The following is a 26,880-nucleotide window of genomic DNA, read 5'->3' on the forward strand; positions in this document are numbered from 1 at the left end:
GTCCGACTGTACTCCCCCTGGAACGACTCAGCACAATGACCAGGCTCTCAGATTGAGGAAGTGGTTTATTCACAGGTTTGGCTTGGTGATGACCACTGTTAAAGGGTTGCTATACAGGAACAATGACCATTCACTACCATCATCAGGAAAAAAGACGTGCTACTGGTGATGAATCCCGATCAAATTGGCTTCACATGTAGTCACTAAATCTTACATTTCATTGGGTATCAATACATATTTTGCATAGCAACATACTTTCAATCTGTACTTTGTCATTCTCTCACAACAGAAATTTGGACAATTACATTCAGCAGATAGATACACTTCCTCTGTTTCTATGATTAAAACTCGGTGTCCTAGAGGACAAACAAGTGTTCAACACATCAATCATCTCATGCTTCTCTTGTGCTTTTTGCTTCTCTCTCTAGACCTGTCTGAATCACTGTGCTTCTCTCTCTAGATCTGTCTGAAACACTGTTCTTCTCTCTCTAGATCTGTCTGAAACACTGTTCTTCTCTCTCTAGACCTGTCTGAAACACTGTGTTTCTCTCTCTAGACCTGTCTGAATTACTGGGCTTCTCTCTCTAGATCTGTCTGAAACACTGTTCTTCTCTCTCTAGACCTGTCTGAATCACTGTGTTTCTCTCTCTAGACCTGTCTGAAACACTGTGCTTCTCTCTCTAGACCTGTCTGAATTACTGTGCTTCTCTCTCTAGACCTGTCTGAAACACTGTGCTTCTCTCTCTAGACCTGTCTGAAACACTGTGCTTCTCTCTCTAGACCTGTCTGAATTACTGTTCTTCTCTCTCTAGACCTGTCTGAATTACTATGCTTCTCTCTCTAGACCTGTCTGAAACACTGTGCTTCTCTCTCTAGACCTGTCTGAATTACTGTGCTTCTCTCTCTAGACCTGTCTGAATTACTCTGATTCTCTCTCTAGACCTGTTTGAAACACTGTGCTTCTCTCTCTAGAACCGCCTGAATTACTGTTCTTCTCTCTCTAGATCTGTCTGAATTACTGTGCTTCTCTCTCTAGACCTGTCTGAATTACTCTGCTTCTCTCTCTAGACCTGTCTGAAACACTGCGCTTCTCTCTCTAGAACCTACTGTGCTTCTCTCTCCAGACCTGTCTGAATTACTGCGTTTCTCTCTCTAGACCTGTCTGAAACACTGCGCTTCTCTCTCTAGACCTGTCTGAATCGCTGTGCTTCTCTCTCTAGACCTGTCTGAATTACTGTTCTTCTCTCTCTAGACCTGTCTGAATCACTGTGCATCTCTCTCTAGACCTGTCTGAATTGCTGTGCTTCTCTCTCTAGACCTGCCAACTCACTGTGCTTCTCTTTCTAGACCTGCCAACTCACTGTGCTTCTCTCTAGACCTGTCTGAATCACTGTGCTTCTCTCTAGACCTGTCTGAAACACTGTGCTTCTCTCTCTAGACCTGTCTGAATCACTGTTCTTCTCTCTCTAGACCTGTCTGAATTACTCTGCTTCTCTCTCTAGACCTGTCTGAAACACTGCGCTTCTCTCTCTAGAACCGCCTGAATTACTGTTCTTCTCTCTCTAGACCTGCCAACTCACTTTGCTTCTCTCTCTCTCTAGACCTGCCAACTCACTGTACTTCTCTCTCTCTAGACCTGCCAACTGACTGTGCTTCTTTCTCTCTCTAGACCTGCCAACTCACTGTGCTTCTCTTTCTAGACCTGCCAACTCACTGTGCTTCTCTTTCTAGACCTGTCTGAATCACTGTGCTTCTCTCTCTAGACCTGTCTGAATGACTGCGCTTCTCTCTCTAGACCTGTCTGAATTACTGTTCTTCTCTCTCTAGACCTGTCTGATTTACTCTGCTTCTCTCTCTAGACCTGTCTGAAACACTGCGCTTCTCTCTCTAGAACCGCCTGAATTATTGTTATTCTCTCTCTAGACCTGCCAACTCACTTTGCTTCTCTCTCTCTCTAGACCTGCCAACTCACTGTGCTTCTCTCTCTCTAGACCTGCCAACTGACTGTGCTTCTTTCTCTCTCTAGACCTGACAACTCACTGTTTTTCTCTCTCTAGACCTGTCTAACTCCATGTGTTTCTCTCTCTAGACCTGCCAACTCACTGTGCTTTTCTCTCTCTCTAGACCTGCCAACTGACTGTGCTTCTTTCTCTCTCTAGACCTGACAACTCACTGTTTTTCTCTCTCTAGACCTGTCTAACTCCATGTGTTTCTCTTTCTAGACCTGCCCAACTCACTGTGCTTCTCTCTCTCTCTAGACCTGCCAACTTACTGTGTTTCTCTTTCTAGACCTGCCCAACTCACTGTGCTTCTCTCTCTCTAGACCTGCCAACTCGCTGTGCTTCTCTCTCTCTCTAGACCTGTCTGAAACACTGTGCTTCTCTCTCTAGAACCGCCTGAATTACTGTTCTTCTCTCTCTAGATCTGTCTGAATTACTGTGCTTCTCTCTCTAGACCTGTCTGAATTACTCTGCTTCTCTCTCTAGACCTGTCTGAAACACTGCGCTTCTCTCTCTAGAACCGCCTGAATTACTGTTCTTCTCTCTCTAGACCTGCCAACTCACTTTGCTTCTCTCTCTCTCTAGACCTGCCAACTGACTGTGCTTCTCTCTCTCTCTAGACCTGCCAACTCACTGTGCTTCTCTTTCTAGACCTGCCAACTCACTATGCTTCTCTCTCTCTCTAGACCTGCCAACTCACTATGCCTCTCTCTCTCTCTAGACCTGCAAACTCACTGTGTTTCTCTTTCTAGACCTGCCAACTCACTGTGCTTTTCTTTTTAGACCTGCCAACTCACTGTGTTTCTCTTTCTAGACCTGCCCAACTCACTGTGCTTCTCTCTCTCTAGACGTGCCAACTCAATGTGCTTCTCTCTCTCTCTCTCTCTCTCTCTAGACCTGCCAACTCACTATGCTTCTCTCTCTCTCTCTAGACCTGCCAACTCACTGTGCTTCTCTTTCTAGACCTGCCCAACTCACTGTGCTTCTCTCTCTCTCTAGACCTGCCAACTTACTGTGTTTCTCTTTCTAGACCTGCCCAACTCACTGTGCTTCTCTCTCTCTAGACCTGCCAACTCGCTGTGCTTCTCTCTCTCTCTAGACCTGTCTGAAACACTGTGCTTCTCTCTCTAGACCTGTCTGAATCACTGTGCTTCTCTCTCTAGACCTGTCTGAATGACTGCGCTTCTCTCTCTAGACCTGTCTGAATTACTGTTCTTCTCTCTCTAGACCTGTCTGAATTACTCTGCTTCTCTCTCTAGACCTGTCTGAAACACTGCGCTTCTCTCTCTAGAACCGCCTGAATTACTGTTCTTCTCTCTCTAGACCTGCCAACTCACTTTGCTTCTCTCTCTCTCTAGACCTGCCAACTCACTGTCCTTCTCTCTCTCTAGACCTGCCAACTGACTGTGCTTCTTTCTCTCTCTAGACCTGACAACTCACTGTTTTTCTCTCTCTAGACCTGTCTAACTCCATGTGTTTCTCTCTCTAGACCTGCCAACTCACTGTGCTTTTCTCTCTCTCTAGACCTGCCAACTCACTGTGCTTCTGTCTTTCTCTCTAGACATGCCCAACTCACTGTGCTTTTCTTTCTAGATCTGCCAACTCACTGTGCTTCTCTCTCTCTCTAGACCTGCCAACTCACTATGCTTCTCTCTCTCTCTAGACCTGCAAACTCACTGTGTTTCTCTTTCTACACCTGCCAACTCACTGTGCTTCTCTTTCTAGAACTGCCAACTCACTGTGCTTCTCTTTTTAGACCTGCCAACTTACTGTGTTTCTCTTTCTAGACCTGCCCAACTCACTGTGCTTCTCTCTCTCTAGACCTGCCAACTCGCTGTGCTTCTCTCTCTCTCTAGACCTGCCAACTCACTGTACTTCTCTTTCTAGACCTGCCCAACTCACTGTGCTTCTCTCTCTCTCTCTAGACCTGCCAACTCACTGTCCTTCTCTTTCTAGAACTGCCAACTCACTGTGCTTCTCTTTTTAGACCTGCCAACTTACTGTGTTTCTCTTTCTAGACCTGCCCAACTCACTGTGCTTCTCTCTCTCTAGACCTGCCAACTCGCTGTGCTTCTCTCTCTCTCTAGACCTGCCAACTCACTGTACTTCTCTTTCTAGACCTGCCCAACTCACTGTGATTCTTTCTCTCTCTAGACCTGCCAACTCACTGTGCTTCTCTCTCTCTCTAGACCTGCCAACTCACTGTGCTTCTCGCTTTCTCTCTAGACCTGGCAACTCACTGTGCTTTTCTTTCTAGACCTGCCAACTCACTGTGCTTCTCTCTCTAGACCTGCCAAATCACTATGCTTCTCTCTCTAGACCTGCCAACTCACTGTGCTTCTCTCTCTCTCTAGACCTGCCAACTCACTGTGCTTCTCTCTCTCTCTAGACCTGTCAACTCACTGTGCTTCTCTTTCTAGACCTGCCAACTCACTGTGCTTCTCTCTCTCTCTAGACCTGCCCAACTCACGGTGCTTCTCTTTCTGGAACTGCCAACTCACTGTGCTTCTCTTTTTAGAACTGCCAACTCACTGTGTTTCTCTTTCTAGACCTGCCAACTCACTGTGCTTCTCTTTCTAGACCTGCCACCTCGCTGTGCTTCTCTCTCCCTCTAGACCTGCCCAACTCACTGTGCTTCTCTTTCTGGAACTGCCAACTCACTGTGCTTCTCTTTTTAGACCTGCCAACTCACTGTGTTTCTCTTTCTAGACCTGCCAACTCACGGTGCTTCTCTTTCTAGACCTGCCAACTCACTGTGTATCTCTCTCTCTCTAGACATGCCAACTCACTGTACTTATCTCTCTCTCTAGACCTGCCAACTCGCTGTGCTTCTCTCTCTCTCTAGACCTGCCAACTCACTGTGCTTCTCTTTCTAGACCCGCCAGCTCGCTGTGCTTCTCTCTCTCTCTAGACCTGCCAACTCACTATGCTTCTCTCTCTCTCTAGACCTGCCAACTCACGGTGCTTCTCTTTCTAGACCTGCCACCTCGCTGTGCTTCTCTCTCTCTCTAGACCTGCCAACTCACTGTGCTTCTCTTTCTAGACCTGCCAACTCACTGTGCTTCTCTTTCTAGACCTGCCAACTCACTATGCTTCTCTCTCTCTCTAGACCTGCCAACTCACTGTGCTTCTCTTACTAGACCTGCCAACTCACTGTGCTTCTCTCTCTTTCTAGACTTGCCAACTCACTGTGCTTCTCTCTCTTTCTAGACCTGCCAACTCACTGTCCTTCTCTCTCTCTCTCTAGACCTGCCAACTCACTGTGCTTCTCTCTCTAGACCTGCCAACTCACTGTGCTTCTCTTTCTAGACCTGCCAACTCACTGTGTATCTCTCTCTCTCTAGACATGCCAACTCACTGTGCTTTTCTCTCTCTCTAGACCTGCCAACTCGCTGTGCTTCTCTCTCTCTAGACCTGCCAACTCACTGTGCTTCTCTTTCTAGACCTGCCAACTCAATGTGCTTCTCTCTCTCTCTCTCTCTAGACCTGCCAACTCACTATGCTTCTCTCTCTAGACCTGCCAACTCACTATGCTTCTCTCTCTAGACCTGCCAACTCACTGTGCTTCTCTCTCTAGACCTGCCAACTCACTGTGCTTCTCTCTCTAGACCTGCCAACTCACTGTGCTTCTCTTTCTAGACCTGCCAACTCACTGTGTATCTCTCTCTCTCTAGACATGCCAACTCACTGTGCTTATCTCTCTCTCTAGACCTGCCAACTCGCTGTGCTTCTCTCTCTCTAGACCTGCCAACTCACTGTGCTTCTCTCTCTAGACCTGCCAACTCACTGTGCTTCTCTTTCTAGACCTGCCAACTCACTGTGTATCTCTCTCTCTCTAGACATGCCAACTCACTGTGCTTTTCTCTCTCTCTAGACCTGCCAACTCGCTGTGCTTCTCTCTCTCTAGACCTGCCAACTCACTGTGCTTCTCTTTCTAGACCTGCCAACTCAATGTGCTTCTCTCTCTCTCTCTCTCTAGACCTGCCAACTCACTATGCTTCTCTCTCTAGACCTGCCAACTCACTATGCTTCTCTCTCTAGACCTGCCAACTCACTGTGCTTCTCTCTCTAGACCTGCCAACTCACTGTGCTTCTCTCTCTAGACCTGCCAACTCACTGTGCTTCTCTTTCTAGACCTGCCAACTCACTGTGTATCTCTCTCTCTCTAGACATGCCAACTCACTGTGCTTATCTCTCTCTCTAGACCTGCCAACTCGCTGTGCTTCTCTCTCTCTAGACCTGCCAACTCACTGTGCTTCTCTTTCTAGACCTGCCAACTCGCTGTGCTTCTCTCTCTCTCTCTAGACCTGCCAACTCACTGTGCTTCTCTTTCTAGACCTGCCAACTCACTGTGCTTCTCTCTCTCTCTAGACCTGCCAACTCACTGTGCTTCTCTTTTTAGACCTGCCAACTCACTGTGCTTACACCAGGGGTTGGAACCAAAATTATTTTCCAATCGCATCTTTTTTAACAAAACAATTTTTTTTGTTCAATTCCATTGTTCTGACCAGCAAAATAAAGTTCTGAACCAGTTTGAACCCCAAACTAGTAGCAGTTTATATCATACCTTTCTGTTCCTTTTTAAACCGCAATCATAGTTTTTTAAAACATATAACTCAACATTAAATTACTTTACCAATCAGTGCGGATATAGCAGCTTGCTATGGAGCGGGCAAGCTATAGTTGTTTACATGCATTGGGCAGACAATTGTAGGGAGTGAGATGTGACTGAAGTGTTGCGGGTGGGAAGAGAGTGAGAGGGTGGAGGAGGAGGCTTGAAGTGCTGGGCATCTTGTTTTGAAATGCATGATTTTCCGGTTTTTAGTTCTGTTCCCTGAACCGGTTCCAACCCCTTGCTTACACACAGCAAGCTGAAAACTCAGGCGGCACTGAAAGACGCTGCCATAACACCTCTGTTCTGACATACATTCACAATGTATGGATTGTTTATAGTTAACAATAGCTTGAAAAAGTCTGTGCTGTCTAATGTTGGTAAGAGATCCAGAACCTAATTGCACTTGATCCATTGTGTTCAGGCCAATAATTGTACTTTAAATAGGTAATTCTTTCACTATCAACATATTAACATATTAACTGAAACAAGGCCAATTTTGTACCATAATAAAAAGCCATGAAAATGGCTGTTAATACTCTACCAAATACACAACCTTTTTCATAGTCCATTAAATGAGGACTGTACATGAACTGGCACACTGGCATAACAGTCATGGACAAAAACACAATCAATCAACCAATCCATATGGTATAGCAGAATGCCTGGATAGCTTCTAGCGCCCCTCTCTGGTCCTCTGTAAAGTGTGTAGTATATTATGTCTACAAAAAGCACCAAGAACTGGAGAATAGCTGAACACTAGATAGTTTGATAAATAAAAGTGGACTGGAGTGGACATGACCGTAGCCACATGTCCTTCTAGACACACATAGATTATATCTTCACGTTACATGCATCATACAGCATCATACAGCATCATACAGCATGTCTTATTGAACGTTCTGAAGCTGAGATGACATCTTTTCACTTGAACGTGTTTTTCTACAGAATTAACTGTACAAGTTGTAATGAATTGGGTGCAATATAACTTCACACAAATAGATACCTGACTTGATGCATACATTTTCAAAATGAATAATACATGGTATTTTGTTTATATAGCGCTTTTCAAGGACCCAAAGTCATTATTATTATCATTATTATTTTCAAAATGTATGTTTAATCACATAAATACTTAAGATGCTCTATTTAGGGCGTATGAGGTCCCGTCAAGTTGAATGGAAGATTTTGATCTGTAGGTTAGTTGTGTTCCAGTTTAAGCTGTCCTGTTAGCAGGTTGGTTGGCCTGCAGTACTCACCTCCCAACACCAGGGGACCTCAGTGGACCATTATTCAGTATTTGCTGAAATAAGGCTTAACTATTGTATGTCTGTGTGGTGTCTTAAAAAGATAAGGAGATACAGATTCTCAGCCTTAGTAACCTCTCAGGGCCAGAGCAGAACCCATCCAGAATACACCTTTAACCTTGACCCTAACCTCTACCCTTTAACCCTAACCCCACCCTAACTGATCTCTATGCATGGCTCTGACCCCAGTGTATCTTAGGGTTAACTGACACTGTAGCCGGAATGACAAATCAATGTTTAAGTAATTGGCAGGCATCTTGACAGACTGTCGTCGTGAATACAGGGACATGGGCCAGTGTTAGTACAGGGATACGTGCCCCCTGTCCTTCCTCGTTCTCTCTCCATCCTCCTCTCCTCGCTCTCTTCCTTCGGGGTCTAGAAGGGGGAGGTGGGGGAGCGGACGGTGTCAGCGGAGCTAGGAGAGGTGGGGGAGGGGCTGGGGGAGTAATCTTCTGACTCTGAGGTAAAGTCAGCGGGAGAGAGGGCAGGGTCATTGGAGCTGTGGGCAGAGCGTTGGCTGGCACTGGTGGGGAAGCCGGTTGGTTGGGGGCGGGGACGGGGCTTCAACCTCACATCCTGCTGGTGTCTTAGCCTGAAATCCTGCCGCTCCTTATCAAGAGGGGTGGTCTGAGAGGGAGAGGGGAGAGAGAAGGGGGGGAGAGAGGAGGGAGAAAGAGGACAAAGAGAGAGAGGCAGAGAGACAGGGGGATAGAAGGGCAAATAGAGAGAATCAGAGAAAGAGGAGGGAGAGAGGGGGAGAAGGGGAGAAAGAGGCAGAGAGAGAGAGAGGAGGACATGCATTAGATGTCAGGGTTACATGTGAAGAACCTAATGTTTTGGGCTGTACACATTCTGAACAGTCCTACACACCTACACAGCCTCGAGTAAGAATGACTAAGGGGGATCCTTACTGTGATAATAACAGTGTGGTGTGGTGTGATGGTGTGTGTGTCCCTACTGTGATAACAGACACTCCAGCAGTGGTGCTGCAGGCTTTAGGACCAGTGTTGAAGTGTTTCTTAATCTTCCCAGCCACAGAGAGCTGCTGGTCGTTCACTAATCGGCCATCATCCTGGAACACAGACAGAACCTCTGATAGAGCTGGTCAAGGAACACACGCACACGCACATGCACGCACACACGTGCACACACACACACACACACACACACACACACACACACACACACACACACACACACACACACACACACACACACACAGTATACCTACCATATGTATGTTCTATGTAGTATGTTTTAGGTACTCACATTGACCCAGGGGTGATCCAGAACCTGCAGAGCTGTGTATCTCTGTTCCACCTTCACCTGCAGCATCCCAGTAATCAGCTCCTACAATAAATCAATCAACTTGCTTATTCTATTTATTTTTTACAAACATTTGTCAACAAGTGCAGGGATAGAACCATAGACCAACCTTAGCAGTGACAGACACATTGTCCCAGGACGGTGAAGGGAAGTCTAATTGTCCCGTTAGAATCTGGTCCAACAGAATCTCCTGGTCCTCACTGTTCCTGGACAAACACATGAAAGCAAGTAATTATCATCAGTATTATAATGTGATTTTCTATCTGGGTATACTGAAATACTATGAGCAGCACACTGAAACTTCAGCCGACATCAGAAGCTTTTACTGTGAATAAGATCTCTGCAAACATATGGAAAAATGCCTTTAAACAGCTTATTGTCGGTTGTCTAGTGTGCTGAGCTAGAGCGTGTCAGGGATTGAATCCCGGCCTATGACAAATCAGACATAGAGCAGTACTGACCCACTGAAGGGCTATAATGGTATTGTCTAGCTAGGTATCATAGAGCAGTACTGACCCACTGAAGGGTTATAATGGTATTGTCTAGCTAGGTATCATAGAGCAGTACTGACCCACTGAAGGGTTATAATGGTATTGTCTAGCTAGGTATCATAGAGCAGTACTGACCCACTGAAGGGAGGGAAGCCACACAGCAGGATGTATGTGATCACTCCAGCTGCCCAGATATCAACCTTCAGCCCGTACCTGTCAGGGGACAACACACACACCTGTTAGATGACAATACACACACCTTTCAGAGGACAACACACACACACACCTGTTAGATGACAATACACACACCTTTCAGAGGACAACACACACACACACCTGTTAGATGACAATACACACACCTTTCAGAGGACAACACACACCTGTTAGATGACAATACACACACCTGTCAGAGGACAACACACACCTGTCACATATAGACGTACCCTGTCTCAGCGATGATCTCAGGTGCTACATAGGTGGGGGTGCCACAGACCAGGTAGAGGAGTCCATCCACCAGGCTAGCCAAGCCAAAGTCTCCCAACTTCAGAGACTTACTACCATCCTGATGCTCATACACCTGGGGACATACAGTGAAGCATAGGCCGGGATTCAATGGAGGGCGCGTTACAGACTTTTAAAGGTCATTTATGGTTGAGTCGACATGCACAGCATTTCCCCTGAATGCAATCTCCCTGTACGTCAGGCGTTTAAAAGGTGCATTGTATTGTGTGCCGCACTTTAACACACCTTGCATTGAATCCCGGCTAGATATAAACATAAATAAACAAACACACAAAAACATAATGTACACACACACACACACACACACACACACACACACACACACACACACACACACACACACACACACACACACACACACACACACACACACACACACACACACACACACACACACACACACTCACACTCACCAGCAGGTTCTCAGGTTTGATGTCTCTGTGCACGATGTTGAGGCTGTGCAGGTACTTGATGGCACTGGCCAGGTTATAAAGCATCCCACTAGCATCTCTCTCTGTGTATTTACTAGAGGAAGTGATGGCATCAAACAGATCACCCCCCTGTGGACCGATACACACATTACACCTCACAACACAGAGTTGAAATGAACAGTACTGACCTGCATGACTCTATCCATAACAGGGTGTAATCTATGAAACGCATGACCAGGTACAGCTCATCTTGAGCAGCTTGCTAGGGTCTAAGCTCCGGACCACTCAGCCCACTGTCTGTGCCCTTTCCTCTCTGTATCCCTCACTAAACCTGTCTCCAAAATCTACTGTTCTTCTCGCTGTCCTGCCAACTCACCTTGACCAGCTCCATGACTAGGTAAAGCTCACTGTAGGTGTCCATTTCCTCGATCAGCAGAACGATGTTGGGGTGTTTGACACGACGGAGGATGGACACCTCGTTCTGGATCATGTGCTCCTGGGGAATAACAAGTATTAATAGTATTCTGAATAGTACTGTAGTACAGGTAATGATAATACAATAACACTACTACTATCAAACTACTGGAGACCATGCAGTCATTTTCATTGGGGGGAGGATACACAAGGAAATATTCAGCGACTTAACGATCTGCTACTATGAGCTGAGCAAGTCCCATGTTTATGCAAATTGACAGTGGCGCTACCCCTTGATAACCATTCGGAAGAGGTAGGGTCTCACTAGCTCGCTTTGACATCCTGCTTGATAGGCATTAGTGAATGTCATGTGTTCCGAAGATACACCCACAAAAAGAGAGCTCTGCGATTCCTTACTACTCTGTAGCTTTCGGTATAACTGGGCCGATACAGGAGTAGTTCTCACCTTTCCCCTACATTTGCCTTTGTTGATGATCTTCAGGGCGTATTCTCTGCCGGTACATCTCTCCACACACTCTCTGACCACAGCAAAGGTACCGTCACCTAAAGTCCTCCCCACCTTGTACCTCTCAGCGATGGACGGAGGGACGGAGGGACATTCATCACTCAGCAGGTTCAGCTCCGCTATCAAACCAGGCAAACAGGAGAGTTCGGTCATGTCTGCTACTGCACTCTCCACTCCACAGTCCCCAGACTAATAATGGCTAAATTAAATCTGTATCGAGGAAGATCAGTGCTATAGCGCAATTTACATTTAAAGGTCATTTCCAATTGAGCCGACAAATGCAGAGTTTACCATAAATGCAGTTTCCGTGAACGTGGGAACATTGCCTTTAAATGTCAGTCGCGCTATAGTGCTGATCTTCTGCGTTATGGATTGAATCTAGGACTAAGTCTCTGTCCCATAGGCACCCTATCGCCTATACAGTGCACTACTTTTACTTACTTTGTTTACTGACTTTTTTCTGCACTGGTTAAAAGCAGTGCACTATAAAGGGAATAGGGTGCAATTTTGGACACCGCCATTGCCTTCTAGCTCATGCTCAATGGGAAGGCTGCCAAGGCCTTCTAGCGCATGCTCAATGGGAAGGCTGCCAAGGCCTTCTAACGCATGCTCAATGGGAAGGCTGCCAATGCCTTATAGCGCATGCTCAATGGGAAGGCTGCCAATGCCTTCTAACGCATGCTCAATGGGAAGGCTGCCAAGGCCTTCTAGCGCATGCTCAATGGGAAGGCTGCCAAGGCCTTCTAACGCATGCTCAATGGGAAGGCTGCCAATGCCTTATAGCGCATGCTCAATGGGAAGGCTGCCAATGCCTTATAGCGCATGCTCAATGGGAAGGCTGCCAAGGCCTTCTAGCGCATGCTCAATGGGAAGGCTGCCAAGGCCTTCTAGCGCATGCTCAATGGGAAGGCTGCCAATGCCTTCTAGCTCATGCTCAATGGGAAGGCTGCCAATGCCTTCTAGCTCATGCTCAATGGGAAGGCTGCCAAGGCCTTCTAGCTCATGCTCAATGGGAAGGCTGCCAAGGCCTTCTAACGCATGCTCAATGGGAAGGCTGCCAATGCCTTCTAACGCATGCTCAATGGGAAGGCTGCCAAGGCCTTCTAACGCATGCTCAATGGGAAGGCTGCCAAGGCCTTCTAGCGCATGCTCAATGGGAAGGCTGCCAAGGCCTTCTAACGCATGCTCAATGGGAAGGCTGCCAATGCCTTCTAACGCATGCTCAATGGGAAGGCTGCCAAGGCCTTCTAACGCATGCTCAATGGGAAGGCTGCCAAGGCCTTCTAACGCCTGCTCAATGGGAAGGCTGCCAATGCCTTCTAGCGCATGCTCAATGGGAAGGCTGCCAAGGCCTTCTAGCGCATGCTCAATGGGAAGGCTGCCAATGCCTTCTAGCTCATGCTCAATGGGAAGGCTGCCAATGCCTTCTAGCTCATGCTCAATGGGAAGGCTGCCAATGCCTTCTAACGCATGCTCAATGGGAAGGCTGCCAATGCCTTCTAGCGCATGCTCAATGGGAAGGCTGCCAATGCCTTCTAGCTCATGCTCAATGGGAAGGCTGCCAATGCCTTCTAGCTCATGCTCAATGGGAAGGCTGCCAATGCCTTCTAGCGCATGCTCAATGGGAAGGCTGCCAATGCCTTCTAGCGCATGCTCAATGGGAAGGCTGCCAAGGCCTTCTAACGCATGCTCAATGGGAAGGCTGCCAATGCCTTCTAGAGCATGCTCAATGGGAAGGCTGCCAATGCCTTATAGCGCATGCTCAATGGGAAGGCTGCCCTTAAACATGTGTACAGTATGTCCTCTCTCCTACCTTCACTACCTGCTCCGTCTCCCTCATCCATGGAGCTACACACCTTGGTGGAGGCTAGAGACAGGGACGAGCCACTGTGTTGGGACCCCTGAGAGAGGGAGAGATCATAAATGCTTTTTGAACACATGGATGTTGACAGTTTGGGAATCTATAGACTATCTCTGGGGGACTATCTATAGGGGACTATCAATAGGGGACTATCAATGGAGTATTATATATAGGGGACTCTCTATAGGGGACAATCTATAGGGGACAATCTATAGGGGACAATCTATAGGGGACAATCTATAGGGGACAATCTATAGGGGACTATCTATAGGGGACTATATATAGGGGACTATATATATGGAACTATATATAGGGGACTATCTATAGGGGACTACATATAGGGGACTCTATAAGGGACTATATACAGTTGAAGTCGGAAGTTTACATACACTTAGATTGGAGTCATTAAAACTCGTTTTTCAACCACTCCACAAATTTCTTGTTAACAAACTATAGTTTTGGCAAGTCGGTTAGGACATCTACTTTGTGCATGACAAAAGTCATTTTCCCAACAATTGTTTACAGACAGATTATTTCACTTATAATTCACTGTATCACAATTCCAGTGGGTCAGAAGTTTCAATACACTAGGTTGACTGTGCCTTTAAACATCTTGAAAAATTTCAGAAAATAATGTCATGGCTTTAGAAGCTTCTGATAGGCTAATTGACATAATTTGAGTCAATTGGAGGTGTACCTGTGGATGTTTTTCAAGGCCTACCTTCAAACTCAGTGCCTCTTTGCTTGACATCATGGGAAAATCAAAAGGAATCAGCTAAGATCTCAGAAAAACAATTGTAGACTTCCACAAGTCTGGCTCATCCTTGGGAGCAATTTCCAAACGGCTGATGGTACCACGTTCATCTGTACAAACAATAGTACGCAAGTATAAACACCATGGGACCACGCAGCCGTCATACCACTCAGGAAGGAGATGCGTTCTGTCTCCAAGAGATGAACGTACTTTGGTGCGAAAAGTGCAAATTAATCCCAGAACAACAGCAAAGGACCTTGTGAAGATGCTGGAGGAAACGGGTACAAAAGTATCTATATCCACAGTAAAACGAGTCCTATATCGACATAACCTGAAAGGCCACTCAGCAAGGAAGAAGCCACTGCTCCAAAACCGCCATAGAAAAAGCCAAACTACGGTTTGCAACTACACATGGGGGCAAAGATCATACTTTTTGGAGAAATGTCCTCTGGTCTGATGAAAAAAAATAGAACTGTTTGGCCATAATGACCATCGTTATGTTTGGAGGAAAAAGGGGGAGGCTTGCAAGCCGAAGAACACCATCCCAACCGTGAAGCACGGGAGGTGGCAGCATCATGTTGTGGGGGTGTTTTGCTGCAGGAGGGACTGGTGCACTTCACAAAATAGATGGCATCATGAGGGAGAAAAATGTTGTGGATATATTGAAGCAACATCTCAAGACATCAGTCAGGAAGTTGAAGCTTGGTCGCAAATAGGTCTTCCAAATGGACAATGACCCCAAGCATACTTCCAAAGTTGTGGAAAAATGGCTTAAGGACAACAAAGTCAAGGTATTGGAGTGGCCATCACAAAGCCCTGACCTCATCCTATAGAAAATTTGTGGGCAGAACTGGAAAAGCGTGTGCGAGCAAGGAGGCCTACAAACCTGACTCAGTTACACCAGCTCTGTCAGGAGGAATGGGCCAAAATTCACCCAACGTATTGTGGGATGCTTGTGGAAGGCAACCCAAAACGTTTACCCAAGTTAAACAATTTAAAGGCAATGCTACCAAATACTAATTGAGTGTATGTAAACTTCTGACCCACTGGGAAAGTGATGAAAGAAATAAAAGCTGAAATAAATCATACTCTCTACAATTATTCTGACATTTCACATTCTTAAAATAAAGTGGTGATCCTAACTGACCTAAAACAGGGAATTTTTACTATGATTAAATGTCAGGAATTGTGAAAAACGGAGTTTAAATGTATTTGGCTAAGGTGTATGTAAACTTCCGACTTCAACTGTATATGGGACAATATATAGTGGACTCTCTATAGGGGATTATATATATGGGACTATCTACATGGGACTATATATATGGGACTATCTATAGGGGACTATATATAGGGGACTCTCTGTAGGGGATTATATATATGGGACTATCTATGGGGGACTGTCTATAGGGGACTATATATATGGGACTCTATAGGGGACTATATATAGGGGACTATCTATAGACAATCTGTAGGATACTACGGGCTCTGTTCAATCAGATCCGTTTTAGCCGACATCCGCATAGCGGTGGTGTTGGCGGTGTCGGAGGTGGAACTGCGTTAGAGCTGTCAAATCTACAAGAGACTCCTGGAATTATACCTAAAGCGGACATTGCCCTTGGCTGCATGGAGTCGCATTAAGAGAAATCCCATGCAGCCTTGTTCACAAGTTCAAACACTGGAATGTGAGATGTAATCACTTTGATTAGGCTGATAGAAATCCTCATTATTATGTTTTATGATTTTCAATTTCAGCGTCATTATTTCTGTAGGCTATAGCCCACACTTTCTCGTTCTGAGCTTCTAATGGGAGTGGGACGGGTGTGACTTTGTGACAATGATCAAGAGCTGCTGCTCACCGATTTGACAGCTTCAATGCAGTTACACCTCCAATACCGCCCAAAACATTAGCTATGTGGGTGCCAGCTATAACCGGTTAACGCTTGATCCGATTGAATATAGGCTTATGTTTATAAAGCGTTGTGATTATATTAGTAAAGCATTGGGTGGTCCTACCCTGCGTCGTTGGAGACTAGCAGGACTGGTAGGAGAGGGGCTGGGGGACTTCCCTGAGCGAGGAGTCGACAGCTGACTGCCTGCCGTCCCATTGGCTACAGTACAGACACAAGAGGTTAGAGGTCAGTGAAAGACACTGCTCATTCAGCTGGTTGCTGATAAGAAGGGCAAACGCACATTGCTGAAAAATTACAGATGTTGATTCTGCAGGTGACTTATGCACGCATGCACAAAAACACACACACTCACAGGGCCATACCTGAACCTGAGCTTCGGCGTGAGCCTCCTCCTCTGGGTGAGTAGCGTCCCAGCAGAGAGGAGATCCGACCGTATGACGTCGACTTCACCACCCTACACTCTGGAGGGAGAGGACACACAGTCAGATATCACACACACACACACACACACACACACACACACACACACACACACACACACACACACACACACACACACACACACACACACACACACACACACACACACACACACACACACACACACACACACACACACACACACCTACAGTACACACACACACCTATCCACACACACACTAATTACTCCCGTGACATTCTAATTGAAATGTTATGGTACTGTTATCATAACTATCTCACCACTCTCATCTAAGAGGAAGTCATCTTGGTAGCGAAACTTCTCTGGACCACAGGCCATAAAGATGTCATCGTCACCAAAGAAGTCCTGAAGGCATGTCACCTGGAACAGACCGACAGATAGACAGTGTCAGTCACCTGGAACAAGGATACCACAAATAACTAGTCTTCACATTACTTTATTATCTTTATTATTGATATGACACAGACAGGTAGCCTGGGTACCAGACCTGTTTGTGCTATCATTCCAATCATTGCCACTCCTTGTCAAATGCCACATTTCTGATGATGTTTGACCTATGACAAGGAGTGGCAAGGATTGGAATGATAGCACAAACAGGTCTGGTACAAAGACTAGCAGACTGGGTCTATCTCTCTCTGAACTGTACTTCCGCCCCCTCCCTGTTTAATCTGAGCCTAGAAGAAAGTCTTTGTCCTCCCTCCCTGTATCCCTCCCACTCCTCTCTCCCCCTTCCCTGTATCCCACTCCTCTCTCCCTTCCCTATATCCCCCTCCTCTCTCACCATTCCTTGTATCCCCCTCCTCTCCCCCTTCCCTGTATCCCTCCCCCTCCTCTCTCCCTCTTCCCGCATTCATCCCCATCCTCTCTTCTTCCCCTTTCCTTTATCCCTCCCCCTACTCACTCCCCGCTTCTCCCACCTCCTCACCCCCTCCTCCGTATCCCTCCACTCTCCCTGCTCGCCCTGCCCCCTAACTGTTAGAACTGTTAAGACTCCATGGATTGAGGAGGAATTGAAAAAACTGTATGGTTGAAAGAGATGGGGGAAAAGGAGTGGCTAATAAGTCTGGCTGCACATCTGACTAGCTGACTTACGGCAAATTGAGAAATGCTGTGACTAAACTCAACAAAAAGAAGATAAAACTGTAATATGAAGCCAAGATCAATGATATAAAGAATGATGGAAAAACTCTTTGGAGTACTTTAAATGAAATTATGGACAGAAAGACTAATTCAACTCAGCACCCTACACTGCCCTGGGGCATTGGCATTTTTTTTAGACCATCTATCCGCCTGCTGCCTGCTCCTAGCAAACTGTTGGAAAAAATTGTGTTTGACCATCTAGCCAGCAGCATACCACCCTGCATACCACTGCTGGCTTGTTTCTGAAGCTAAGCAGGGTTGGTCCTGGTCAATCCCTGGATGGGAGACCAGATGCTGCTGGAAGTGGTGTTGGAGGGCCAGTAGGAGGCACTCTTTCCTCTGGTCTAAAATAAATCCCAGTGTAGGGTGCTGTCTTTTGGATGGGACGTTAAACGGGTGTCCCGACTCTCTGAAGTTGATAAAGATCCCATGGCACTTATTGTAAGAGTAGGGGTGTTAACCCTGGTGTCCTGGCTAAATTCCCAATCTGGCCCTCAAACCATCACGGTCACCTAATAATCCCCAGTTTACAATTGGCTCATTCTCTCCCCTGTAACTATTCCCCTGGTCGTTGCTGTAAATGTGTTCTCAGTAAACTTACCTGGTAAAATAACGGATAAAAAAAAATACAATGCCATTTCTCTGTAAACATATTAACAACAGACTTCAGCATGCTTATATCGAAGGGTGTTCAACATGTACTGCACTGATGATTGGTTGAAAGAAATTGATAAGAAGATTGTGGCAGCTTGTACTGTTAGATTTCAGTGCAGCCTTTGACATTATTGACCATAACCTGTTGTTGAGAAAATGTATGTGTTAGTGCTTTTCAACCTCTGCCACATTGTGGATTCAGAGCTATCTATCTAATAGAACTCAGAATGTTTTCTTTAATGGAATCTTCTCTAATGTCAAATGTGTAAAGTGTGGTGTACCACAGGGCAGCTCTAGGCCCTACTATTTAATATTTTTACCAATGACCTGCCACTGGCATTAAACAAAGCATGCATGCTGATGATTCAACCATATATGCATCAACAACCACAGCCAATGAAGTCACTGAAACCCTTGACATAGAGTTGCAGTCTGTTTTGGAATGAGTGGCCAGTAATAAACTGGTCCTGAACATCTCTAAAACGAAGAGCATTGTATTTGGTACAAATCATTCCCTAAGTTCTAGATTCAGCTGAATCTGGTAATGAATGGTGTGGCTGTTGAACAAGTTGAGGAGACTAAATTACCTGGTGTTACCTTAGATTGTAAACTGTCATGGTCAAAACGTATAGATTCAATGGTTGTAAAGATAGGGAGAGGTCTGTCCGTAATAAAGATATGCTCTGCTTTTTTGACACACACTACAAAAATCAAGTCCTGCAGGCTCTAGTTTTGTCTTATCTTGATTATTATTCAGTTGTGTGGTCAAGTGCTGCAAGAAAAGACCTAGTTAGGCTGCAGATGGCCCCGACCAGAGCGGCACGTCTTGCTCGTCATTGTAATCAAAGGTCTAATATTAATACTATGCATGCCCGTCCATCTTGGCTAAGAGTTGAGGAGAGACTGACTGCATCACTTCTTCTTTTTATAAGAAACAATGTGCTGAAAATCCCAAATTGTTTGCATAGTCAACTTACACACAGCTCTGACACACACACTTACCCCACCAGACATGCCACCAGGGGTCTTTTCACAGTCCCCAAATCCAGAACAAATTCAAGAAAGCGTACAGTATTATGTAGAGCCATTATTACATGGAACTCCATTACATCTCATATTGCTCAAATAAACATGGTTTCAAAAAACAGATAAAGCAACACCTCACGGCACAACGCCTCTCCCCTATATGACCTAGACAGTTTTTGTGTATGTCTTGATATGTAGGCTACGTGTGCCTTTTAAAATTGATGTAGTTCTGTTCTTGTCTATTAATGTTCTGTAATATGTCATGTTTCATGTTTTGTGTGGAACCCAGGAAGAGTAGCTGCTGCTTTCGTAACAGCTAATGGGGATCCTAATAAAAAAAAATATATATAAAAAATACCCCCTCCTCCCCACCTCCTCTCCGTCCTCAACTTCCCCACATCGCCCTCTCCTCTCACCCCATCCCCACTTCTCCCACCTCCTCACCCCTCTCCCATATCCCTCCTCCTCGCTCCCTGACCCCCACCTCCTCTCCCCCTCCCCGTCTTCACCCTCCCCCTCCCCATCTTCACCCTCCCTGACTTCTCCTCCCTCCCTCCCCCAGACAGTCATATAGACCTAAAGTAAAGCATGCAGTCCTAATGGATGTACACGAAAAATACTGACTCATACTTACAACATTCCCACTGGAATTAAATGCCTCCCACTCAGAGACAGGCTTTTCCAGAGACAGGCTGTTTCAGAGACAGACTTTTTCAAAGACAAGCTACTGACAGGCTGTAGGGCAGGAGGTAGCCTAGCAGTTAAGAGTGTTGGGCTAGTAACCGAAAGGTTGCTGGTTAAGGTCCCGGAGCCACCTAGGTGAAAAATCTGTTGTGCCCTTAAGCAAGGCACTTTTAAATTATTTAAATGTAATGTTTCAAAAAAAGCCTATTGGCAGGCTGTTTCAGAGACACGCTAGTATCTGTCTTAGATCTGTTCATTCATTATTGAGAGACATTAGACAGACTGCTACAGTATGTCAAGATGGGGAATGTATTCATATCAATAACAGGTACAAGTAGTCATGTTGAATATGATTACAGGAGCAATCAGTAACAGAATATTAATGTACTGTAACACTAATCAAACAGACTAAGTAATCATACCACTATGTGTCTGGATATCTGAAATGAGCCAATAACCAGTATGTAAATCTCAATGGGTGTTTATGAAGAGCTGAGCAGAGTTCCAGCAGGCTGCTATATTACTACAACAGCATCGCAAATGGCACCCTATTCCCAAATTAAAAGTAGTGCACTATATAGGGAATAGGGTGTCATTTAGGACACAAGCCTGCAGCTGCAGTGGAGGAGATACATTATGACTGGCTTCCGAGCTGCAAGTCAGCACAATATAGCTCCATTACTGTACTGTAGTAGCTCCCTAAACCACAGTTACTGTGGAGTCAGACACTTAGCAACACTACATGAAGCAACGCTCAATTCATCACTCAGCTTACAGTACTCACATTAGTCCAGTATTCTCAGCCATAAGTTGCTGTATTTTCACCCCAGACAGATCACGTCAACAGGTCAACTTCACAGCTGATGATCAGAAAACTTTTTAGTGCTAGGCCGGGATTCAATCTGTAAAACGCTGTCAACAATTAGGTTTTTAAAGGCAATGTCACCACGTTTGCAGATATTGCATTCGTAGTAAACGCTGTAGATTAGAAATGGCTTTTAAATCGCACATTGTCGACAGTCGCGATCGGATTGAATCACGATCCTTGTCTGGCACTGCCTGAACAACGGCAGAGTCCCTTTCCAGTAAAAGGAATTGCTTTACTGTGCAGTAATAGCACAGTAATAAGACAGCAATAACACAGTCATAACAGTAATAACACAACAGCATCATCTGATCTGTCCATCCATGTTAGGAGACGAGAGGTGCTGAAGCCAAACATCGACAGGCAATAAACCTCAGGCAGCAGTGACATCTCTACCACATCTGTGAGGTGCGCACGCGCACGCGCGCGTGTGTGTGTGGATTGATTGCACAATCACCAATGAGAGGCCCAATCAAGGTCAACAGGCAAACACACACACACGCCTAACAGTGAAACACCAGTCAGACAGAGTTGCCAAGCACTGTATAGTATAGTAGAACAACCCTGATACCCACTGTATAGAACTGTACTCTATAGCCCAACCCTGATACCCACTGTATAGAAATGTACTCTATAGCCCAACCCTGATACCCACTGTATAGAACTGTACTCTATAGCCCAACCCTGATACCCACTGTATAGAACTGTACTCTATAGCCCAACCCTGATACCCACTGTATAGAACTGTACTCTATAGCCCAACCCTGATACCCACTGTATAGAACTGTACTCTATAGCCCAACCCTGATACCCACTGTATAGAACTGTACTCTATAGCCCAACCCTGATACCCACTGTATAGAACTGTACTCTATAGCCCAACCCTGATACCCACTGTATAGAACTGTACTCTATAGCCCAACCCTGATACCCACTGTATAGAACTGTACTCTATAGCCCAACCCTGATACCCACTGTATAGAACTGTACTCTATAGCCCAACCCTAAAATCCATTAGTTTCACTTAGCAGCACAGAGAGCATATTGGCCTCATAAACCAACAACTGAAGAAACAATGATATTGACCCGGAGGTGTGTGACTGGAAAACTCTTGTCAATACATTCTAATTCTACCATCAATATTTAATGAGAGAGTGAAGTTAAACTGAACCGGATGAACAGGGTGAACCGTATACATTACAGATGAATCCCTGAATGCATTTCATCTGCATAATACTGATGATGGAATATACAGCTACTATCTCCGGTCATGTCTGGGTCATACGAGTACCCTGCACCATTCTCTAGCCTTCTTCAATAGCACTGACATACTGTTCTGCAACACTGAGCCACACACACAACATTCCCACTGCACCACTCTGCCGCATAGGCTGTTCCATAGCAACCAGCCCAGGCAACCAGATCACCATAGAAACCGTCCAGGAGAGAAAAAAGGAAAACTACATCGGAGTTTCTTTGATAGAACCTATATAAGAGAGGAGAGACTGACTACTAATAGGCATATCACAACTACACAACATGTTTCCCAACTCTGCTTGCATCTTTCTCATTCACTTCTCCTATTTACTCTCTCTGGGGGCTGAGTCACTGGCCTACTGGTGCTCTTCCATGCCGTCCCTAGGAGGGGTGCTTCACTTTAGTGGGTTGAGTCACTGACGTGGTCTTCCTGTCTGGGTTGGCGCCCCCCCTTGGGCTGTACCGTGGTGGAGATCTTTGTGGGCTATACTCGGCCTTGTCTCAGGGTGGTAAGTTGGTGGTTGAAGATATCCCTCTAGTGGTGTGGGGGCTGTGCTTTGGCAAAGTGGGTGGGGTTATATCCTGCCTGTTTGGCCCTGTCCGGGGGTATCATCGAATGGGGCCACAGTGTCTCCTGACCCCTCCTGTCTCAGCCTCCAGTATTTATGCTGCAGTAGTTTATGTGTCGGAGGGCTAGGGTCAGTCTGTTATATCTGGAATATTTCTCCTGTCTTATCCGGTGTCCTGTGTGAATTTAAGTATGCTCTCTCTAATTCTCTCTTTCTCGCTTTCTTTCTTTCTCTGTCTCGGAGGACCTGAGCCCTAGGATCATGCCTCAGGACTACCTGGCATGATGACTCCTTGCTGTCCCCAGTCCACCTGGCCGTGCTGACCTGTTGCACCCTCGACAACCACTGTGATTACTATTATTTGACCATGCTGGTCATTTATGAACATTTGAACATCTTGGCCATGTTCTGTTATAATCTCCACCTGGCACAGCCAGAAGAGGACTGGTCACCCCTCACAGCCTGGTTCCTCTCTAGGTTTCTTCCTAGTTTTTGACCTTTCTAGGGAGTTTTTCCTAGCCACCGTGCTTCTACACCTGCATTGCTTGCTGTTTGGGGTTTTAGACTGGGTTTCTGTACAGCACTTTGAGATATCAGCTGATGTAAGAAGGGCTTTCTAAATACATTTGATTTGAAATTTGATTAGTAATCCTGAGTTCAGGACTCTGTGTGTTAAAGGGCTGTGTTCACGGGATTTATACCATATAGTCATCTGGTCATAAAGGCTATATTTCAAAAAGATTTAAAGATCATCCATTGGTCAATGTGTGAAAATGTCTCAGTGAAACTGTGCTCCTGAAACTCCTACTGACTTGGTTAATAAAGGATGTCAAACACAGCAGACTGAGTCCCAGAAACCTACTTCTAACTCTGCTAATTGCCTTATAGCCCATCCCTCTGAGTCTGTGGGGAAAGCTAAGCCTGAGAACCAGGCATTAACTTCGCTAATAAAACAGTAATTCATAACCTACCAGCTTCCCATCCACGGTGTACAGTCTCTTGACGACCCCAGAGTCCATCTTGATGGCGTCTGTGATGTCAGAGAGGACCTGTTCGAAGGAGTGGGCCGTCTTCTTGTTGAGGAGGATGCGGACGGCCTTTCGAGGCTTCACCCCGCTCCGGATGATGGTGACCAGTTTGGGCCGGATGAAGTCCTTACTCTCCCTGGTCTCCGGGGCCCCAGCCTTGGCACTGCCCAGGGAGGGGGGGCCACGTGCAGAGGCAGCTGTCTTCACCCCAACTGACCAGTTGGGGTTGACATTCTTAGTGTAGTCCAGCTTCCTGTATGGCTCTATGGAGCCACACACATAGCTCTCGCCTGCAGGTAGGCAACACACAGAGATAGGCCTACGTGGTCACAGCAACCATAGACTCACCTCAGTGCATGCACCACGGAATGAAACAGCTATGAGATTTCAATTATAGATTTTACAGACCTACTGGAAATATACTTGCCTATCTGCCTACTATATAGGCCTACTGGAGCAGGTTACTCACTGTACAGTGGGAAACCCAGACAAATTCACAACTTATTTTGATCTTAGACTTCTACTGTCCCATCCCTTAGGGTTAGCTCCTCAATACTGTCCCATCCCTTAGGGTTAGCTCCTCAATACTGTCCCATCCCAGCCCTTAGGGTTAGCTCCTCAATACTGTCCCATCCCTTAGGGTTAGCTCCTCAATACTGTCCCATCCCATCCCTTAGGGTTAGCTCCTCAATACTGTCCCATCCCACCCCTTAGGGTTAGCTCCTCAATACTGTCCCATCCCTTAGGGTTAGCTCCTCAATACTGTCCCATCCCTTAGGGTTAGCTCCTCAATACTGTCTCATCCCATCCCTTGGGGTTAGCTCCTCAATACTGTCCCATCCCATCCCTTAGGGTTAGCTCCTCAATACTGTCCCATCCCATCCCTTAGGGTTAGCTCCTCAATACTGTCTCATCCCTTAGGGTTAGCTCCTCAATACTGTCCCATCCCATCCCTTAGGGTTAGCTCCTCAATACTGTCCCATCCCATCCCTTAGGGTTAGCTCCTCAATACTGTCTCATCCCATCCCTTAGGGTTAGCTCCTCAATACTGTCCCATCCCATCCCTTAGGGTTAGCTCCTCAATACTGTCCCATCCCTTAGGGTTAGCTCCTCAATACTGTCCCATCCCAGCCCTTAGGGTTAGCTCCTCAATACTGTCCCATCCCATCCCTTAGGGTTAGCTCCTCAATACTGTCTCATCCCAGCCCTTAGGGTTAGCTCCTCAATACTGTCCCATCCCTTAGGGTTAGCTCCTCAATACTGTCCCATCCCAGCCCTTAGGGTTAGCTCCTCAATACTGTCTCATCCCATCCCTTAGGGTTAGCTCCTCAATACTGTCCCATCCCTTAGGGTTAGCTCCTCAATACTGTCCCATCCCTTAGGGTTAGCTCCTCAATACTGTCCCATCCCATCCCTTAGGGTTAGCTCCTCAATACTGTCCCATCCCTTAGGGTTAGCTCCTCAATACTGTCCCATCCCATCCCTTAGGGTTAGCTCCTCAATACTGTCCCATCCCATCCCTTAGGGTTAGCTCCTCAATACTGTCCCATCCCATCCCTTAGGGTTAGCTCCTCAATACTGTCCCATCCCTTAGGGTTAGCTCCTCAATACTGTCCCATCCCTTAGGGTTAGCTCCTCAATACTGTCTCATCCCATCCCTTAGGGTTAGCTCCTCAATACTGTCCCATCCCAGCCCTTAGGGTTAGCTCCTCAATACTGTCCCATCCCAGCCCTTAGGGTATGGTTAAGGGTTAGCTTACCTTCCTCCAGCTGCTCCATGCCCAATATCTTCTTGGTCCCGTCAATAGAGTAGATGGTCCGGACCCCCTGGGGCAAGTTCACATTATCTGACAGGGAGCGGGTCAGATCGGCTAACAGGGCGTCTATAGACCGAAACCTGTCCTGGGAAATAGCGTAGACAATCCCTTTGAAGTAGCGGTCTCCGTTGCGGTAAAAGCGGACCTTCTTGGCCTTCTTCTCCGAGGCCAGGGACTGCAGTGTCCGGGTCCTGTACAGACTACAGTGGGCACTGTGAGTGGGGCTCGGCAGCCCGTTGTTCCTGGAGCCTCTGCGGGTGTTTCTCTGGGCTTTCTCCCGCTCGTCAAAGTGCTCCAGCTCCATTACTGTAGTGGTGTTACACAGAAAGAGCCAAATCAGGGAGGGGAACATTATGGGAGAAAATTTAAACCTCAAGCATATTTTCCTTTGCAGAATAAACAAGTCATTCTTTAGTTTTAGTTGAATGCCATATAGGCCTACTGGAGAGAGTAGAATCAATTCGATTTCTGCATGAACTCTGAGGACGGGGCCGACATTCAGTGGTGCTGAATGGACAGCGCTGCAGGTGCGGTTCTGCTAGCTACCAGCTAGCTAGTCTGACAGGTAGGCTATAGCGGTGGCAGTAGTCAGAATGAACTCCCCAGTGACAGCGTGACAGCGCCGCTGGCTAGCCAGATAGAAGTCTGTTTGTGGGCAGTTTGTCACATACTGAAAATTAGCTCTTTCTGAGGGACTCAGAAATCTGATTGTAGGCTATTATAGCACGCTCGCACATGTCGTGCTCTCTAGTTTCGTCCACCACCCAATTGGCAATGTGATTCTAATCAAATGTAATGTTTGTTTTGGTCATATTCATTTATGACAATATAACCCAAGCTATTGTTAAATGACACGGAAGAACACATTATGGCATCTTAAAATATGTTTTGGGCAAAAAATTGCTTACCTTAAATTGAAGTCTGATGCAGTCAACCGCGTAAATTTTTAGCAATTGCATATAGCAGCTCTCCAATAGACTGTGTCAGTGCTGATATGTGTAGTATAATGGCCCGAGCGACAGAAAAAGCATCCGTCCCTTTGTTGCCCTGTGATTGAGCAAGTGTACCCTGCAAGAGCTGCAGCTGGTTTCTGTGTCTTAAGCAGTGATTTTCAGATGGCCGTCCCTCATTGACATGCTGGCCTTCCGAGGGAAGCACTAAGCATCTCACCTCGCGAATGCTCCCTCCTCTCTCATCTTCTCTCCTCCCCTCTAGATGCGCTGAAA

At 46.3% G+C, this 26,880-nt stretch overlaps 1 protein-coding gene across 6 annotated transcripts; it reads right to left on the reverse strand.

The window, feature by feature from the left end:
* Positions 1-47: 47 nt before the first annotated feature.
* LOC139548898 (serine/threonine-protein kinase DCLK1-like) lies at positions 48-26,880 on the reverse strand. Of its 6 annotated transcripts, none has more exons than XR_011669784.1 (17): positions 26,563-26,879; positions 25,598-25,960; positions 23,781-24,127; positions 16,875-16,974; positions 16,517-16,615; positions 16,258-16,352; positions 13,443-13,530; positions 11,570-11,748; positions 11,066-11,185; positions 10,672-10,818; positions 10,180-10,313; positions 9,872-9,949; positions 9,355-9,451; positions 9,189-9,269; positions 8,878-8,991; positions 6,339-8,546; positions 48-5,876 (listed from the first exon to the last, which is right to left on the reverse strand). XR_011669784.1 is itself a non-coding variant. In XM_071358837.1 (16 exons), exons 2-16 carry the CDS (start codon positions 25,956-25,958, stop codon positions 8,295-8,297), a joined length of 2,286 nt encoding a protein of 761 aa, XP_071214938.1. In that variant the 5' UTR covers positions 25,959-25,960; positions 26,563-26,880; the 3' UTR covers positions 48-8,294. The 6 variants fall into 6 exon arrangements, 2 of the variants coding, with proteins under 2 accessions (XP_071214938.1, XP_071214936.1); XR_011669785.1 differs by having other exon boundaries at positions 48-3,526; positions 3,631-8,546; XR_011669787.1 differs by having other exon boundaries at positions 48-2,488; positions 2,553-8,546.

This window comes from Salvelinus alpinus, chromosome 22 (assembly GCF_045679555.1).
Source record: "Salvelinus alpinus chromosome 22, SLU_Salpinus.1, whole genome shotgun sequence".
Lineage (NCBI taxonomy): Eukaryota > Metazoa > Chordata > Actinopteri > Salmoniformes > Salmonidae > Salvelinus > Salvelinus alpinus.